Raw genomic sequence first — 17,475 nt, forward strand, 5'->3', positions numbered from 1 at the left:
AGGTGGTTATTTATATCTTCAGCTTTAGTGTGTCAATAGGAAATATAAATTTTATTCTCCCAAACATTATTTTTGCAAATAGAATAGAAGAACAGGGAACCCTGAAACCGATGGTTATTTATATATGTCATTATTTCAGCGCAAACAAATCTGTCTTTCATAATAATTCTTCTCTCATGTTCTCTGTCCTCCTGCAGCCCCCTAAAGAGAGTCGCTTGTTCCCAGCGCTGGTCGTTTCTCGGATAATCTTTGTTCCTTTGCTCATGATGTGTAATGTTCAGGAAAGGCACTTACTACCAGTGCTCTTCTCAAATGATCTGAGTTTTGCTGTCATTATGGTGTTCTTCTCTGTGTCCAGTGGATACTGTGTGTGTCTGTCCATGACCTATGCACCACAGTGAGTACACACACACACACACACACACACACACACACAGAGGGAATACCTTGGACTTCCATTGTTTTTATATAAAGCTAATCATAATTGACCAGAAAATGACTTTTGGGTGGGCCACAATACGTTGCATTTATACTGTACATATATGATGCTTCTGGAGGAGTTGATTGACAGCGAAGAAGCCAATTATATCACATTGCTACTTATATTATTTATATATTTAATTTTCTATTTTATAAATATAATGTTTATATTTAAAAGAGAATAGTCTTTAAAACTACACTATGTTATCATTTTTTGTTAGAAATGAACAAAATTTCATAAATGAGTGACCCCAAGAATCCGTCTTCCAAACCGTGTTTTTGCCTTACCCCGATTCACTATGTTAAACCTATAATAATAATTTATATTTTAGAACCATCTGGATGGATTTCCCGAGAAATTGCATACTTCCAACCTTCGTCTGTACGTGTTTACATCATGTCCGTGAATAAAGAAAAGAAGGTCCGGCTACTATAGCATGTGTATTGTGCGGTAGTATCTTGAAGCTGAAAGCTTGTGGCCAAAACAAATGAGCAACACTGACCATGGAACCTTTAAAAAATGCAACCCTCTGGGAATTCACCAGTAGTGAAAATAAAGAAACTTTGAACCAAAAAGCAGCAGAGCCAATAATAAAAAAAAAGAATAGAATTAAAATGATCGATAGATAAGATATTTTATTGAACCGATATGTTGCCAGGTAGCTCTCTAATATTAGCATGGTAGTTTGTTCAATAGCATTTATTCAAGCTGTCAAAGACAAACTTGTACACATTGCATATTCTAGCCCCTGATTTTTGAATCGATGGACATCCAAATGGTGGTGGTGGTGTGCGACCCCTTAAATGAAATCTTTGAGCAATTTTAAGGCCACGTCTAAGTTTTTGTTTGAAAATCCATCCTTTTCTCTACGTTTTGGCCTTCCGTACACATTGAGACAGCGTTTTTGACAGTGAAAACGAAGCTTTTCGAAAACTCACTTCCAAGTGAATACATTTGAAAACGCCATCTTTGCGTTGCAGTGTGGACAAGGAAAATGGAGATATCTGAAAACAGTGATGTATTTGTTGTGATGTGATGCAGTCATGTGATCCATTTAACTCAAAACAATCAAGATGGTAGCCCATGTTGTAGCGCCGTTGTTGAGCCTGCTACCCACTTTGATACCTTCACAATGCATTCCTTCAAAGGCGACGGGTAGTTTACTCGGAATTGCTGTACGTCGACGAAATTGGATAATTGCATTTCAGACCGTACTTAGAACGGTGATTTTTGGCATGCGCAGCAAGGGGATTTATTATTTTATATGATTTAGTGTGGACTGAGATCGTTTCGAAAACGCCGTTTTCAAATATACCTGGATTAATCTGGATGTAGCCTGAGGGTGTTCTCACACTAGCATATCGGCATTATATCAGATATTGGTATTGGCCATTAAAAAACCCATATCACTTGATCTCTTGATCTTTTTTATTGAGCATATTCCTAAAGAGAGGTTTTGTCAGATTTAGATTACTAAAAATGTATAGCTAAACATGCGCACACACAGTCACATATGTATACAATGAGACTACACAGACTCAAATATAATTGATTTTCTCTTTCTCTCTGTGAGGCTGGTGGAATCGAAAGATGGGGAGACGGCCGGCGCGTTAATGACATTTTTTCTGGCTCTGGGTTTGTCGCTGGGAGCTGTTTTCTCATTCCCTCTACGCTTCATGGTCTGACATCACATAAACTAACACAAAGACACATTCTCAAATATTCAAGCAGCTTTCAGTGCTGTCTGCTGAAAATCCATTCTCATGATGTTTACACAAATGAGCTGAATTCATGAAAAGACAGAATGACAAAATCAGCTCTATTAAAGTGAATACAACACCAGCAGTTTTTGGACATTTACAGGTAAAGGGAAAGCTGGTGAAATGCACACTTTGTGTTTTCAAGAAATGTAGTAACTATTGTATTTTGGCCAAAACTGTGGTTACCATGTTCAGTTTTTGTAATGTCTTAGAAGTCAAGGAGGCATATTTGTTTTCTGTAAGAGTTTTGCCTTCCCTCGCAATACCTTTATCCATCCCTTATGAAATAAAACCATGGTTCTACTACAGTAACCATAGTTCAACTATGGTATTTGTTTGAAAAATATATTAACTACAAAATGTACCATTGGGTTACTATAGTTGAACTATGGTATTTGTTTGAAAACCATATGTGGCAGCGGGGGCGTGGTCAAGCGCCCGTCCGGGAGAGAGAAGCGGTAAGGGCGCTCACACCTGGGCCAAATTATGACTAACACCTGTCTCTAATTGCAGTAGAGTGAGGAGAGCGGTGAAAAGCCAGCGGCCGCAGAGCAGAGGGACTGGACCAGAACAAGCCAACCCACTGCGCTTATGTTATTGTGTGTTGCTTTTGTTATAATTATTTTTTGAGACAGACATTAAAACCCTTACCTTTTTCCCTGGAACCTTCGTTTCCTGTCCTCCTTCCCGTGAGGGTTCTACACTGGTGCCGAAACCCGGGACATTAAAAAAAAAAAAAAAAACCATAATAATGGAACAGAGTCGCCCCATAGAGTCCTCCCGCTGGCTTTTCACCGCTCTCCTCACTCTACTGCAATTAGAGACAGGTGTTAGTCATAATTTGGCCCAGGTGTGAGCGCCCTTACCGCTTCTCTCTCCCGGACGGGCGCTTGACCACGCCCCCGCTGCCACACCATAGTAACTACAAAATGTACCATCGGGTTACTATAGTTGAACTGTGGTATTTGTTTAAAAACCATATTAACTACAAAATGTACCATCGAGTTACTATAGTTGAACTGTGGTATTTGTTTAAAAACCATATTATCTACAAAATGTACCATCGAGTTACTATAGTTGAACTGTGGTATTTGTTTGAAAACCATATTAACTACAAAATGTACCATCGAGTTACTATAGTTGAACTGTGGTATTTGTTTGAAAACCATATTATCTACAAAATGTACCATCGAGTTACTATAGTTGAACTGTGGTATTTGTTTGAAAACCATATTATCTACAAAATGTACCATCGAAGTTACTATAGTTGAACTGTGGTATTTGTTTGAAAACCATATTATCTACAAAATGTACCATCGAAGTTACTATAGTTGAACTGTGGTATTTGTTTGAAAACCATATTATCTACAAAATGTACCATCGAAGTTACTATAGTTGAACTGTGGTATTTGTTTGAAAACCATATTAACTACAAAATGTACCATCGAGTTACTATAGTTGAACTGTGGTATTTGTTTGAAAACCATATTAACTACAAAATGTACCATCGAGTTACTATAGTTGAACTGTGGTATTTGTTTGAAAACCATATTAACTACAAAATGTACCATCGAGTTACTATAGTTGAACTGTGGTATTTGTTTAAAAACCATATTATCTACAAAATGTACCATCGAGTTACTATAGTTGAACTGTGGTATTTGTTTGAAAACCATATTATCTACAAAATGTACCATCGAGTTACTATAGTTGAACTGTGGTATTTGTTTGAAAACCATATTATCTACAAAATGTACCATCGAGTTACTATAGTTGAACTGTGGTATTTGTTTGAAAACCATATTATCTACAAAATGTACCATCGAAGTTACTATAGTTGAACTGTGGTATTTGTTTGAAAACCATATTATCTACAAAATGTACCATCGAAGTTACTATAGTTGAACTGTGGTATTTGTTTGAAAACCATATTAACTACAAAATGTACCATCGAGTTACTATAGTTGAACTGTGGTATTTGTTTGAAAACCATATTAACTACAAAATGTACCATCGAAGTTACTATAGTTGAACTATGGTATTTGTTTGAAAACCATATTAACTACAAAATGTACCATCGAAGTTACTATAGTTGAACTATGGTATTTGTTTGAAAACCATATTAACTACAAAATGTACCATCGAAGTTACTATAGTTGAACTATGGTATTTGTTTGAAAACCATATTAACTACAAAATGTACCATCGAAGTTACTATAGTTGAACTATGGTATTTGTTTGAAAACCATATTAACTACAAAATGTACCATCGAGTTACTATAGTTGAACTATGGTATTTGTTTGAAAACCATATTAACTACAAAATGTACCATCGGGTTACTATAGTTGAACTATGGTATTTGTTTAAAAACCATATTAACTACAAAATGTACCATCGGGTTACTATAGTTGAACTATGGTATTTGTTTAAAAACCATATTAACTACAAAATGTACCATCGGGTTACTATAGTTGAACTATGGTATTTGTTTGAAAACGATATTAACTACAAAATGTACCATCGAGTTACTATAGTTGAACTGTGGTATTTGTTTGAAAACCATATTAACTACAAAATGTACCATCGAGTTACTATAGTTGAACTGTGGTATTTGTTTGAAAACCATATTAACTACAAAATGTACCATCGAGTTACTATAGTTGAACTATGGTATTTGTTTGAAAACGATATTAACTACAAAATGTACCATCGGGTTACTATAGTTGAACTATGATATTTGTTTAAAAACCATATTAACTACAAAATGTACCATCGAGTTACTATAGTTGAACTATGGTATTTGTTTGAAAACCATAGTAACTACAAAATGTACCATCGAGTTACTATAGTTGAACTATGGTATTTGTTTGAAAACCATAGTAACTACAAAATGTACCATCGGTTTACTATAGTTGAACTATGGTATTTGTTTAAAAACCATATTAACTACAAAATGTACCATCGAGTTACTATAGTTGAACTATGGTATTTGTTTAAAAACCATATTAACTACAAAATGTACCATCGAGTTACTATAGTTGAACTATGGTATTTGTTTAAAAACCATATTAACTACAAAATGTACCATCGGGTTACTATAGTTGAACTATGGTATTTGTTTGAAAACCATATTAACTACAAAATGTACCATCGAAGTTACTATAGTTGAACTATGGTATTTGTTTGAAAACCATATTAACTACAAAATGTACCATCGAAGTTACTATAGTTGAACTATGGTATTTGTTTGAAAACCATATTAACTACAAAATGTACCATCGAAGTTACTATAGTTGAACTATGGTATTTGTTTGAAAACCATATTAACTACAAAATGTACCATCGAAGTTACTATAGTTGAACTATGGTATTTGTTTGAAAACCATATTAACTACAAAATGTACCATCGAAGTTACTATAGTTGAACTATGGTATTTGTTTGAAAACCATGTTAACTACAAAATGTACCATCGAAGTTACTATAGTTGAACTATGGTATTTGTTTGAAAACCATATTAACTACAAAATGTACCATCGAAGTTACTATAGTTGAACTATGGTATTTGTTTGAAAACCATATTAACTACAAAATGTACCATCGAGTTACTATAGTTGAACTATGGTATTTGTTTGAAAACCATATTAACTACAAAATGTACCATCGGGTTACTATAGTTGAACTATGGTATTTGTTTGAAAACTATATTAACTACAAAATGTACCATCGGGTTACTATAGTTGAACTATGGTATTTGTTTGAAAACCATATTAACTACAAAATGTACCATCGGGTTACTATAGTTGAACTATGGTAATTGTTTGAAAACCATATTAACTACAAAATGTACCATCGGGTTACTATAGTTGAACTATGGTAATTGTTTGAAAACCATATTAACTACAAAATGTACCATCGGGTTACTATAGTTGAACTATGGTATTTGTTTGAAAACTATATTAACTACAAAATGTACCATCGAGTTACTATAGTTGAACTATGGTATTTGTTTGAAAACTATATTAACTACAAAATGTACCATCGAGTTACTATAGTTGAACTATGGTATTTGTTTGAAAACCATATTAACTACAAAATGTACCATCGAGTTACTATAGTTGAACTATGGTATTTGTTTGAAAACCATATTAACTACAAAATGTACCATCGGGTTACTATAGTTGAACTATGGTATTTGTTTGAAAACTATATTAACTACAAAATGTACCATCGAGTTACTATACCATGGCCTGCATTTTGTCACGTTTACCACAACTTTCATTTCTACACCACTGCCTTAGACTTTCTTAAAAACGTTTTATTTTGTTTTATAGTAAACTCAGCCTCATGACAGCAGATGAAATATGAAGCCATGTGATGTATGGAAAAGTTGTCTGGGGGTTTTTATGTTCAAGAAATGTATAAGGGTGCCGTTTTGTCCGAGAAAGATGAGAGGGTCAGTCGTTTTTGCGAAACATTTTGTTCACATGAACTAATTGAGGTTTTTCCTCAATAGTATTTTTGTGTTTTATTTAGGATTACTATTTGTCATTAGAATAAATAGTGTATCAGTTGCTGTGTTTATAGGTCAGAAGGTGAACTGTAGTGTTTGAGTGGATTTAAAGTACAGCTTTTGATTAAATAAACCTTCTGTGTACAGCATATTTCACCACATTTTCATTCTCTTCAGAACAATCCAGATTTGTCCTTATTCGTTTGTTTAGAGTTTATTGAAGCTGATGCCATTTTTTGAATGTTTAAATACTTTTTCCTATCCATTATTATTATGCAGAGACAACTAAAAGCCATTTGTAGTGTTGATTTCCCCAAAAGGGGTTGAAAACCATTACAAAAATTAAACATAGTATTGCTGTAGTAATATTGTAGTAACCAATGTTTGAGGAAGCTAATTAAACTGTAGCCTAAGTTGTGAGTAGCTTTGAAGCTAGTCAAGTTGCTCTTTTAAAAAAAGTAGTTACTGTAGCTACACTACAAGTTACTAATGAAAAGGTAACTCACTAACTTCGTGTGGAGTTAAAGTTTGCTTATTTTGGCAGGGACTTCTTTGTGGGGAGTGCTTCATACACAGCTACACTGAATAGTCACAATGGACAAGGACATCATTTTGCCGGTGTTTTTTTTTTTTTTACTTACGTCTCAGCATTAATGTGCAGCATTAAATAGAGGCTGGTTGACAATTCTATTTTTGCTGGATTGCACGCGCTCGACATCCGTCCATGCCTTCATCAGCAGCAGAATCTTGCAGTGTAAAGGTATGCAAGACGTGCCTTATTTCTGAATATAAATGAGAAAACACCCTATTTGTTTAACTAAACCGCAGCAATGAACTAAACATTTTGCTTAAAAAACGAAGGCAAAGACCCTTTAAGAGGGGCTCAAGTGAATCATTTATGTGAACTAGTTAATTCACATTAACCATTCGAATGAACCCATTCACTAAAATGGATAAGAGATCCCAACGTTAAATACAAACCCAATTCTGACAAAGTTGGGCGACAGCATGAAAAATGCTAATAAAAACAAAAGAGTGATTTGTAAATGATATTCACCCTGCTATATTACTATATTGAAAACACTGCAACTAACATTATATTATGTTTTATATTGTGAATTTCAAATCAGATGATTGCAACACACTCCATAAAAGTTGAGATGGGCAATTTTAGACTAATAACAATTTGACAAGTTAAAATAAGGCGATGTGAAACAGGTGAGGCAGTCGTGTCATCGTATATAAGGAGCCTCCAAAAACAGCCTAGTCCTTCAAGAGCCAGGATCATTCGAGACTTGTCAATTCGCCAACAGACGCTTCAGCAAATAATCCAGCACTTTAAGAAAAATGTTCCCCAAAGACAAATTGGAAGGATTTGGGGTATTTCACCCTCTACAGTGCACAAAATAGTTAAAAGATTCAAGGAATCGGGTCAAATCTCCTTGTGTAAAGGTCAAGACGAAAACCACGTCTGAATGCTTGTGATCTCTGATCCCTCAGATGTCACGGTCTTAAAAAACGTAATTTATCTGTAATGTATATCATGAGCATGGTCCTGAGATAACTTCAGTAAACCTTTGTTAGTCAATCCACAGATGCAAGTTAAGACTTTACTATGTAAAGGAGAAGCCGTACATCAACACTGTCCAGAAGCGCTGACGGGTTCTCAGGGCTCTGTCTCATTTTAGATGGAAAGTAGAACAGTGGAACTGTGTTTTGGTCCACTGATTCCACATTTCAAATAGTTTTTGAAAAACACAGCCATCATGTTCTCTGGGCCAATGAGGAAAAGGACCATTAAAGCTGTTATTAGCGTCAGGTCCAAATGTCATTTGTCTTTATGGCCCAGTGGGGTAACTCGCTCATCTGTGAGGGCACCATTAATGCAGACAGATATAGACAAATTTTGGAGCAGCATATACTGCCATCCAGCACTGTCGTTTCCCTGCATTTTCCAGCAGGACAAATTCAAACCACACACTGGTCGAATAACAGAGAGTGTGGGTGCTAGATTGGCCTGCCTTCAGTCTCCAATTGAGAATGTGTGGAGCATTATGAAGCGCTCAAAACAGCAAAGAAGACCCTATACAATTGTGCTGCTAAAGACCAACATATTGGATGAATGGGGGGAAATTCCACTTTCTAAACTTAACAAACTTCTCTTCAGTGCCTAAATGCTTTATAAGTGTTATTAGAAGAAATGGTGATGTTTCACAGTGGTAAACACCCGACTGTCACAACTTTTGTTGAGTGTGTTGCAATCATCTGATTTGAATTTCACAGGGTAAAACATCATATAATGTGTAATTGCTGTGCTTTTAAATATAGCAAAGTCACACATTTTTGTTTTTATTATAATTTTTCATACCGTCTCAACTTTTTCGGAATTGGGGTTGTATAAGTGAATAATTTATTCTAACCTGTTTATTTACCTGAACTGTCCGAAAGAACCGATTCACTTAAATTATTCAGATTTCCCCAGTGCTGAAAGTAATGCTACAGCGCTATTGGTTGGAAAATGTAGCTTGTTACTACCAAAGGTATAAATGGTGAAAGTAAACTTTTCTCTGTTCTGTTTTCTCGTTAGCTCACAAGCTAGCCGGTTAGCCTATTATCTTAGCATACCACTGGCTTCTCTTCATTTTCATCACATTTCTCCTCACTGTCACCACCTAGTGATACAGGGGTATGATTGTATTTAAGAGGAATTTTAATTTGTGGTATATTTAATAATTGTACACATTTTTTTACTGTTTATTCTTTGTTGTTAGGTTTAGGTGTAGGGTTGCTGTGGTTAAATGCCCGGTCATATGTATTTATGTTTTCGTTTTTGTTTTTTATTACATATTTTGTATGTAAAAACATTCTTTTGTAAGTTATGTAATAATTTTTTACATTTACCATTAAATACATTTGCAATCACAGAAGATGTCAGGTGATTTTTATTTTAGTACACTATAAAGAGCTTATTTTTATATTTTGTTTTCTTGATTGGTTCCTAAATGTTGTGTAGTGAAAAAGCTGAAATGAAACACAAGCCACAGTCTCAAGGTAACTTTTATTCATGAGTGTGTTTGTAGTGAAATCCAATCCTGTATCAGAACTGAACTTAAAAACAAAAGTTAAAACTGGACAAACGGTAGCGTGATTGAGTTCTACATCCAGCAACATGACAAATAAAACTTGGATTAAAAGGTCTTCATTCTTACAAAGGCAAAACTCCATGAAAATAACTGAAATGCAACGTTTAAGGTTAGAAAATACACAAACATCAGCACTTCAGTTTCAATGCTAACTCATACTTATTCTAGAAACAGTGTCCCCTTCAAACACTTCGACTTCATGAAAGTTTATTTTAGGAAAAATAGTTACTCAAATATTTTGCGGAAATTCAGTCTTCATGATAAAAATCTCTTTTTAAAGAGTGTGCGTGCACTCCCTAATGACACTCATTCATGATTATCCTCAACTTATTTAAAGTCATCAGAAGTATTAGAAGTATAGGGCTACAAATATTGCTTACGTTTTTACCATGTTTTCATTTTTATATTTTAAAGTTCTTACAATTTTTCAATGAAACACTGAGGAGTAAAATCATAAACAGCAAAGAGATTGTGTCGAAGTCCTTGTCTAGAATTTGTGTCGTTTTTAATTGTGTCGTCACAGTAAGTGTGCGAGACTCGGTGTGTTTTTAATCCAATGTTTAACAAAGAGTTCAACCAGAAATGACAATTCTGTTTTACTCATCCTTAATATGCATTGTGAACAGCACTATACATATAACACTGACTTAAATCTTCTGAATAGTATCATACAAATCTATTGTACATCTTCAGAAGGCTACAAAGAAGTAATGACTACATTTAAGGTGCTTTTTTGTCCTTTTTGGAGCATTACAGCCCTTATATGCTTTCGTTGTACAGATATTCCTATATTTTGTGTTCCACGGAAGAAAGATGAAAGAATTGTCCTTTCTGAGTGAACTATAACTTTAAGCCAGTGCTGCGTGTGTTTATGACAGAACGGTGAGTGTTACATTTCCTTTGGTTTTCTTCAGAATACCAACGGCCTCCTCGTGAGTGACACCCTCCAAACTCTGACCGTTAACAGCAACGATTTGATCTCCACGCTTCAGACGACCATCCTCTGATGCCGCACCCTACATAAACACATAAATAATGCATCTTTGACTGTTTAATACATTTATGCTTCACTGTATATCGGGCCAGATTGTTACCTTGCTGAAGACAGTTTTGACATAGATGGGCAGATCACCATGAGGGCTGCCAAATCCACCCACAATACTAAAGCCCAGTCCATCAGAACCTCTCTCCAAACTGATGTTCTTACACTGCGGAGGACTGTAGAACACACACAGATAAACGGTAAAACAACTTGATTTAGGGATTAGGGTACAAATGTAACTTTTTGCCAGCCAATTGCAGGTCAATTAAGACAATATACTAAACATAAATATTTCTTATGACGTGTTCAAGTCCTCCTGGGAAATTTGTACTTATGCGGTTGGAAATCGTAAATATGGTGTGATGTGCGTTCAAGTGATTTTAGTCGAAAAGAATGGATCCATTTTGCAATTTACTATTTCTTATTCACTTACTAGTAAAGGCGACCAATGCAACAAAATGAAGACATATTAGGTGTATAATGAATGCTTTTATGTTTTTTTTTGTTTGTTTGTTGTCATTCCAGTGCTAAATGGGGCCAGTGCCCAGGGGCCCTTGACTACAAGGGGGCCCTGGGCTTTAAGGTTGCACGATGTAGTTTAGTGATCCCCTGCTCGAAAACCCTTTTAGGCACGAACAACAAACTTTTGGGTGGAGAGGGGCCCACGCAGATAATTGGGGACTTTTTAAGAAATAATCCATCCCTGACCACATATAAAGATGGGAAATGTAGCTTGGTTGCAAACTCTTGTCGCTGCATAAACCAGCAAAATGAGTCTTATTTTCTGGCAAGTTATTCTTAATTAATGATACAAACTAAATTGCACAGTCAAAATCTTCAAGTAAAACTGAATTATTACCAATAACAATTTGCTTCCACCATGATTCTTACATTGACACACCCCATCTTGTTTCCCAGTTGTAATTACGACATCGTGGTGGCACTAATGTGCGATTAACTCATAAATACAAGCATTCCGACATGTCTTGAATGCACCATGTCCTCCCATGAAACTGAATTTGGCACTTTTTTATAATAAAGCTATATCTTTCGAGCAAGAGTGCTGTATGGCTTTATATCAGCACGGCTGTGATTGGGCCACAGGTAATCACACCCATGCTGATTTAGGGCCAAACAGTTCAAAGTACAAGTAAATAAAAAATAACAAAAATAGGAAAAACTAAGTACTGTCACAAAAATACAAATAAAAACCCCAAACACATTTGTGCATAGATCTACTTTCTTACGCCATGGATCAGCATCTGCCATTGCTAGTTGTGCACAAGCCTCTGTTACTAATTCAAAAACGTCACTTTAGAACTAGTCATGATGGCTCAGGCTGTTTCTAACAAATTATTGGAGAAACAAGGATATGTGTGAGAGAGAGAGTGATTGAGCTTGTGCGATTACCTGCGTCTGTTGCAATTCACAAGCATTAGTGTAGTGACAATCAGTTGCTTAAGATAATGGGAATTCTGGTCAAATACATCCTACTTTCTCTGTTGTAGTATGATAGTCCTCCCTGAGTACCTTGCAAGAGCCATTCACTATAGAAACCGTTCTCTCCTATGCCATGTTGATTACATCTCTCAATATGGAAACTCAGGTTTTAGGTAAGTGCCTTGAGTATGTTTCGAATTACTCCATCTGTTGCATCTCTCAGCTGTGATGAGCCTTAATGCTGATGCTGTTAGTATAACTGTACTTCCCACATGTACTGTAGTAGTAATCCGAGCAATCATGGAGTGAGCAATGCCGATGACTTCAAAGAAACCCCTGGGTGACTGACAGTGCTGACTCCATAAACGTCAACTCTCACAACACATAAAAATGGTCTTCTGTCACCACCTGCTGGCTAAAATGTTTAATGCCAGAATCGTATAAAACATTTTGATGCAAAATTCCACATGTGTGTTTCCACAAAGTGTTCTGGAGAAATATACACTTTAGGCATCCTTGATACATTTTCCACTAAGGTAACAGTTGTTAGCAGGTCAGGAGAATAACTGATGTGTTTTGAGGTCTTAATCTTTTTTAATGTTTTTCATGTTTTACTTGATAGAAATGAACTTGGATGCTTGGCAAGCATTAATTCTGAACCCTAGGATAGTTGTTTCCGTATGTGTGTGTGCATTTACATACCCCAGGTCGTCATGGAAAATGCAGCTGGCTGTGAGTCCTGCTGTCTGCTCTGATGAAGGACCAGGTACTGTTGTATCACCAGCAACTACCTACAAACACAACCATTCTCACAATATTTAATAACTGCACAAAACAAACCACCTAAATTACAATGAGAGAAATATTCAGTCATAGGTTCTGTGTCCTTGTGCTTGTTTTTATGGGGTGTTATTGTGTGTTATGTACACTGGTGGCCAAAAGTTTGGAATAATGTAAGATTTTGCTTTGGTACTTTTTTCACCAAAGTGGCATTCAACTGATCACAATGTATAGTCAGGACATTAATAACATGAAAATTACTATTACAATTTGAACATAATATTCAGAACTTCTTAAACTACTTTAAAGAGTTCTCATTTAAAAATCCTTCATGTGCAGCAATGACAGCTTTGCAGATTCTTGTTATTCTAGCGGTCAGTTTGTCCAGATACTCAGGTGACCTTTCACCCCACACTAACTGTAGCACTTGCCATAGATGTGTCTGTCTTGTCAGGCACTTCTCACACACCTTACAGTCTAGCTGATCACACAAAAGCTCAATGGGGTTAAGAGCCGTAACACTCTTTTCCAATTATCTGTTGTCCAATGTCTGTGTTTCTTTGTCACTCGAACCTTTTCTTCTTGTTTTTCTGTTTCAAAAGTGTCTTTTTCTTTGCAATTCTTCCCATAAGGCCTCCTGAGTCTTCTCTTTACTGTTGTACATGAAACTGGTGTTGAGCGGGTAGAATTCAATGAAGCTGTCAGCGGAGGACATTTGAGGCATCTATTTCTCAAACTAGAGACTCTGATGTACTTATCCTCTTGTTTAGTTGTACATCTAGTCTTCCACATCTCTTTCTGTTCTTGTTAGAGTCAGTTGTCCTTTGTCTTTGAAGACTGTAGTGGACACCTTTGTATGAAATCTGCAGTTTTTTGGCAATTTCAAAACAATGATTGACGGATGAGTTTCAAGAGAAAGCAGTTTTGATCTAATATTGACCTTAAAACATGCCACTGCATACTTTGGCAACTCAAAAACAAAAACAAAGACAATGTTAAGCTTCATTTAATGACCAAAATATCTTTAAGCTGTGTTTGATATAATGGCAAGTGATTTTCTAGTATCAAATGATCAATTTCTCATGATAAGGTGTTGGAGTGATGGCTGCTTTTTTCAAATACTTATGCTGTTGTTTGTTACATCAGTTATGTCCTGACTATACTTTGTGATCAGTTGAATGCCACTTTGGTGAATTAAAATACCAATTTCCTTCCGAAACAGCAAAATATGCATATTATTCCAAACATTTGGTGCTTTCCAAGATACATTTTTGCTGAGGAAAAACCCAAATGGAGATATCTTAAAGGCATTGCATTATGGCATGCACACTTGGCATGTCAAGTTATCAGTCTTGAGAGTCCTGTGTTCACTTTCATTCTGTTGCGTTCCGTCTAGCTATTTTGAATGCAATAATTCATTGGTGTGAGCCCCCCCCAATTTAAAAGGAGCATTTTTACACTCAGTATTTATTGCTGTAACAGGCAGTATAAAACGCACAGAAGTTTATTTTAGTATAAAGTGCAACAAAGCCCGCCCATTTTTTCAGCCATCTTGGTTTTCCTTTAAAAAAAAAATTTAAACCAAGAACCAAAATAACTAGCTCTGAGGTGAATCACGCAATTGCAAACTTTGATTTGAAGCAAAAAAGTGTTTGAAAAGTCAAAGGAACAAGACTACAGTACGTACTTATTTCCTTACAAATGTCTAGAAAAAATAAATAGGATGTTTACTTCTGGAACCCAATTATTGCGCTCTATTTCCATCTTCAGGGCTGTTTTTTTTCTTTCGACATTCCCCATGAGCACGAGCTCCTGATTACCAATGGGGCGCTCCTTAAAGAAGAACATGTATCTCGACTGGACCGACCAAATTCAGACATGAGACATGTTGTTTTATACCTTCAGTTGTATGGTGCCTGTGTTCTTCAGCAGTGAAACAGCTTGATGGTGAGTCATTCCCTCTGTAGAGTTTCCACAGATAGACACAATTCTGTCTCCAATCTAACACACACACACACACACACACACACACACACACACACACACACACACACACACACACACGTTGTGTTTCCATGTTTTATGGGGACTTTCCATAGACATAATGGTTTTTATACTGTACAAACTTTATATTCTATCCCCTAAACCTAACCCTACCCCTGAACCTAACCCTCACAGAAAACTTTCTGCATTTTTACATTTTCAAAAAACATAATTTAGTATGATTTATAAGCTGTTTTCCTCATGGGGACTGGCAAAATGTCCCCACAAGGTCAAAAATTTCGGGTTTTACTATCCTTATGGGGACATTTGGTCCCCACAAAGTGATAAATACACGCTCACACACACACACACACACACACACACACACACACACACACACACACACACACACACACACACACACACACAGACAGACAGACAGACAGACAATACACATGAGGAAAGACTCTCTGATTTATAAATACACAAACAACAGCTTCAGTGCATCAGCCATTCTGTTACTGGAACCAAACTTATTTTATTAAAGCACTTACCCGGAGTCTCTGCGTCTGTGCTGCGAGGCCGCTGGGGTTCATCATGGCGATAAAGATGGGCACATCCCCTAGAGGACTGCCCACCCCTCCAGCTATACTGACCCCCAGAGAGTCTGACGGGCCCTGGGACAATCACACACACCATCATTCACTCTGTCCTCAAATAAAACAAAACCTTCAATTCTAAAACACAAATGTTCAATTTCTTCCAATGGAGTTTTAAACATTCAAGTCTGTATTCAAGTTGTTTCGAGTTGCAATTATTTGAATGAATTAAATAAAAAGCTTTTTGGTGAACAGGCGGTTGTGCTTGTCATCGGTGTTGATTTCAGATACACTAAAGACAAACTTTAAAGTTTTGTTTGAGCACAGCAGTTGATTGACAGGTGAGGGGCGGTGCTTCACTGCTGCCAGGATGCATACAGGACGGATTAGTGTTTACACGTAAAATGTGATGTGGTCACATGCATTTTTGACCACATTCGTATGTGGTTTTTGTGATCTGGTCACAAACCGTTTTAGACCTGTATTTAGGGCTGACCACATGTGACCCGAAACGCATCTTAATATCAAGTGGAAATGGGGCCATTGTTATGGACATGAGAGATGTTAAAGTGGTGCTAACATGATGATAGTTAACATCCAAAACACTTTGAACTCTGAGACTTCAGAATGGAATCCATTAAGGCTGCGATTTAAGACTGAAATTGCAAAATGGCCTTGTGTGATTTACTAAAGATTTTAAATTGTCTGCACTGAGAGCTTTAGTCAACGATGCGTGAGCAAGCGGCACTCTCTAGTGGGTGTGTGTGATACAGGATGAGCAGCACAGAAATATTAGATGATCTTTATCATATTACAATTCAAATCGTCTTGTCTCTTCTATCCAGACAGCGAAAGATGTCTTTGATAGGTCCCAGTTTCCTTCTCTTCCCCTCCGATGAATGTCAAACCATACTTTCCTTTCAAGAGCTAGGGGTTTGTAAGAGGAAAGTGCATGTGCGCTTCTAATTTTCTCCAGGTTGGACTATGTAGTACGGGGTGATGAACACTGTTGTCTTTTCTGTTTTTCCAGTGGCGATTTAACACAATTGATTTTAAGAAAGTATTGTATGACTTGAAGTGTGCAAGGGTGATATGGCGGTTAATGCCGACTCTGAGACTAATCAGACTTGCTATATCCGCGTCCGGAGGTAGTTTTAACAGAGACATTTAACTCTTGCAATGTCTCATTACAGAGGACAGCTGAGCAGGTAGAGTAAGCACATTAATATAGAACAGTCATTAAATCAGACTGGAACTACCAGTGCATTGAACGGTTTTAATGCACGCATTCCATCCAATCAGAATCAAGTATTTGACCGTGGTATACATTTGAATAATGTAAAGTTAAACTGTTTTCACAAGTTGACTTAGGCTTTTGGGGTATTAGTGGAATTGAACAAAAAACAAAACCTTGTTTTGCCATTGAATAACATTTGTCGGAAAACAAACAACAACTGACCTTCATGAATTCAACTGTCCTGATGTCTTGATCCAGCACTGCCAGAAAAGAGCAGAAGGTTGAAAATAAAAGACTGAAACAGTGCATCTGTGAAACTATGTTGGTGAACATCACTATGTTCTTACATTCATTGTTTTTTTCTGTGTCTCCCTGCTGAGCTGAAGGGCTGGAATACATAGTGACTTTACCACTGCCGGTCCCGCTTATCTACAGAAATAAAACACAGAGACATTTCACAGATTTACGAACAGCCCAAACACATGACTGAAGGGTTTG

The 17,475-nt window shown here is 36.4% G+C and overlaps 3 protein-coding genes across 29 annotated transcripts in view; 2 read left to right on the forward strand and 1 right to left on the reverse strand.

Annotated features, from left to right (window-relative positions):
• Nucleotides 1-2,681, forward strand: part of LOC127618912 (equilibrative nucleoside transporter 2-like) — a 35,799-nt gene extending 33,118 nt beyond the window's left edge. Inside the window, exons 12-13 of the mRNA XM_052091619.1 lie at nt 198-397; nt 2,055-2,681. Of these exons, the coding sequence (XP_051947579.1) occupies nt 198-397; nt 2,055-2,166 (312 nt within the window). The 3' untranslated portion in view covers nt 2,167-2,681. The remainder of the gene's footprint in view (nt 1-197; nt 398-2,054) is intronic.
• Nucleotides 2,682-3,163: 482 nt separating this feature from the next.
• On the forward strand, nt 3,164-9,017 carry LOC127661805 (uncharacterized). Of its 27 annotated transcripts, none has more exons than XM_052152706.1 (6): nt 3,164-3,498; nt 3,628-4,068; nt 4,134-4,259; nt 4,325-4,387; nt 4,453-5,397; nt 5,783-9,017. In XM_052152706.1, exons 1-5 carry the CDS (start codon nt 3,171-3,173, stop codon nt 4,974-4,976), a joined length of 1,482 nt encoding a protein of 493 aa, XP_052008666.1. In that variant the 5' UTR covers nt 3,164-3,170; the 3' UTR covers nt 4,977-5,397; nt 5,783-9,017. The 27 variants fall into 27 exon arrangements, 23 of the variants coding, with proteins under 23 accessions (XP_052008666.1, XP_052008672.1, XP_052008683.1 ...); XM_052152712.1 differs by having other exon boundaries at nt 6,287-9,017; XM_052152723.1 differs by having other exon boundaries at nt 3,691-4,068.
• A 781-nt stretch (nt 9,018-9,798) lies between these two features.
• LOC127658715 (multiple PDZ domain protein) overlaps nt 9,799-17,475 on the reverse strand; it is a 125,903-nt gene continuing 118,226 nt past the window's right edge. Inside the window, exons 41-47 of the mRNA XM_052148164.1 lie at nt 17,325-17,406; nt 17,200-17,237; nt 15,696-15,818; nt 15,058-15,159; nt 13,081-13,169; nt 10,991-11,114; nt 9,799-10,912 (exon numbers count right to left, since the gene is read on the reverse strand). Of these exons, the coding sequence (XP_052004124.1) occupies nt 10,766-10,912; nt 10,991-11,114; nt 13,081-13,169; nt 15,058-15,159; nt 15,696-15,818; nt 17,200-17,237; nt 17,325-17,406 (705 nt within the window). The 3' untranslated portion in view covers nt 9,799-10,765. The remainder of the gene's footprint in view (nt 10,913-10,990; nt 11,115-13,080; nt 13,170-15,057; nt 15,160-15,695; nt 15,819-17,199; nt 17,238-17,324; nt 17,407-17,475) is intronic.

This window comes from Xyrauchen texanus, chromosome 2 (genome assembly GCF_025860055.1).
Source record: "Xyrauchen texanus isolate HMW12.3.18 chromosome 2, RBS_HiC_50CHRs, whole genome shotgun sequence".
Classification (NCBI taxonomy): domain Eukaryota; kingdom Metazoa; phylum Chordata; class Actinopteri; order Cypriniformes; family Catostomidae; genus Xyrauchen; species Xyrauchen texanus.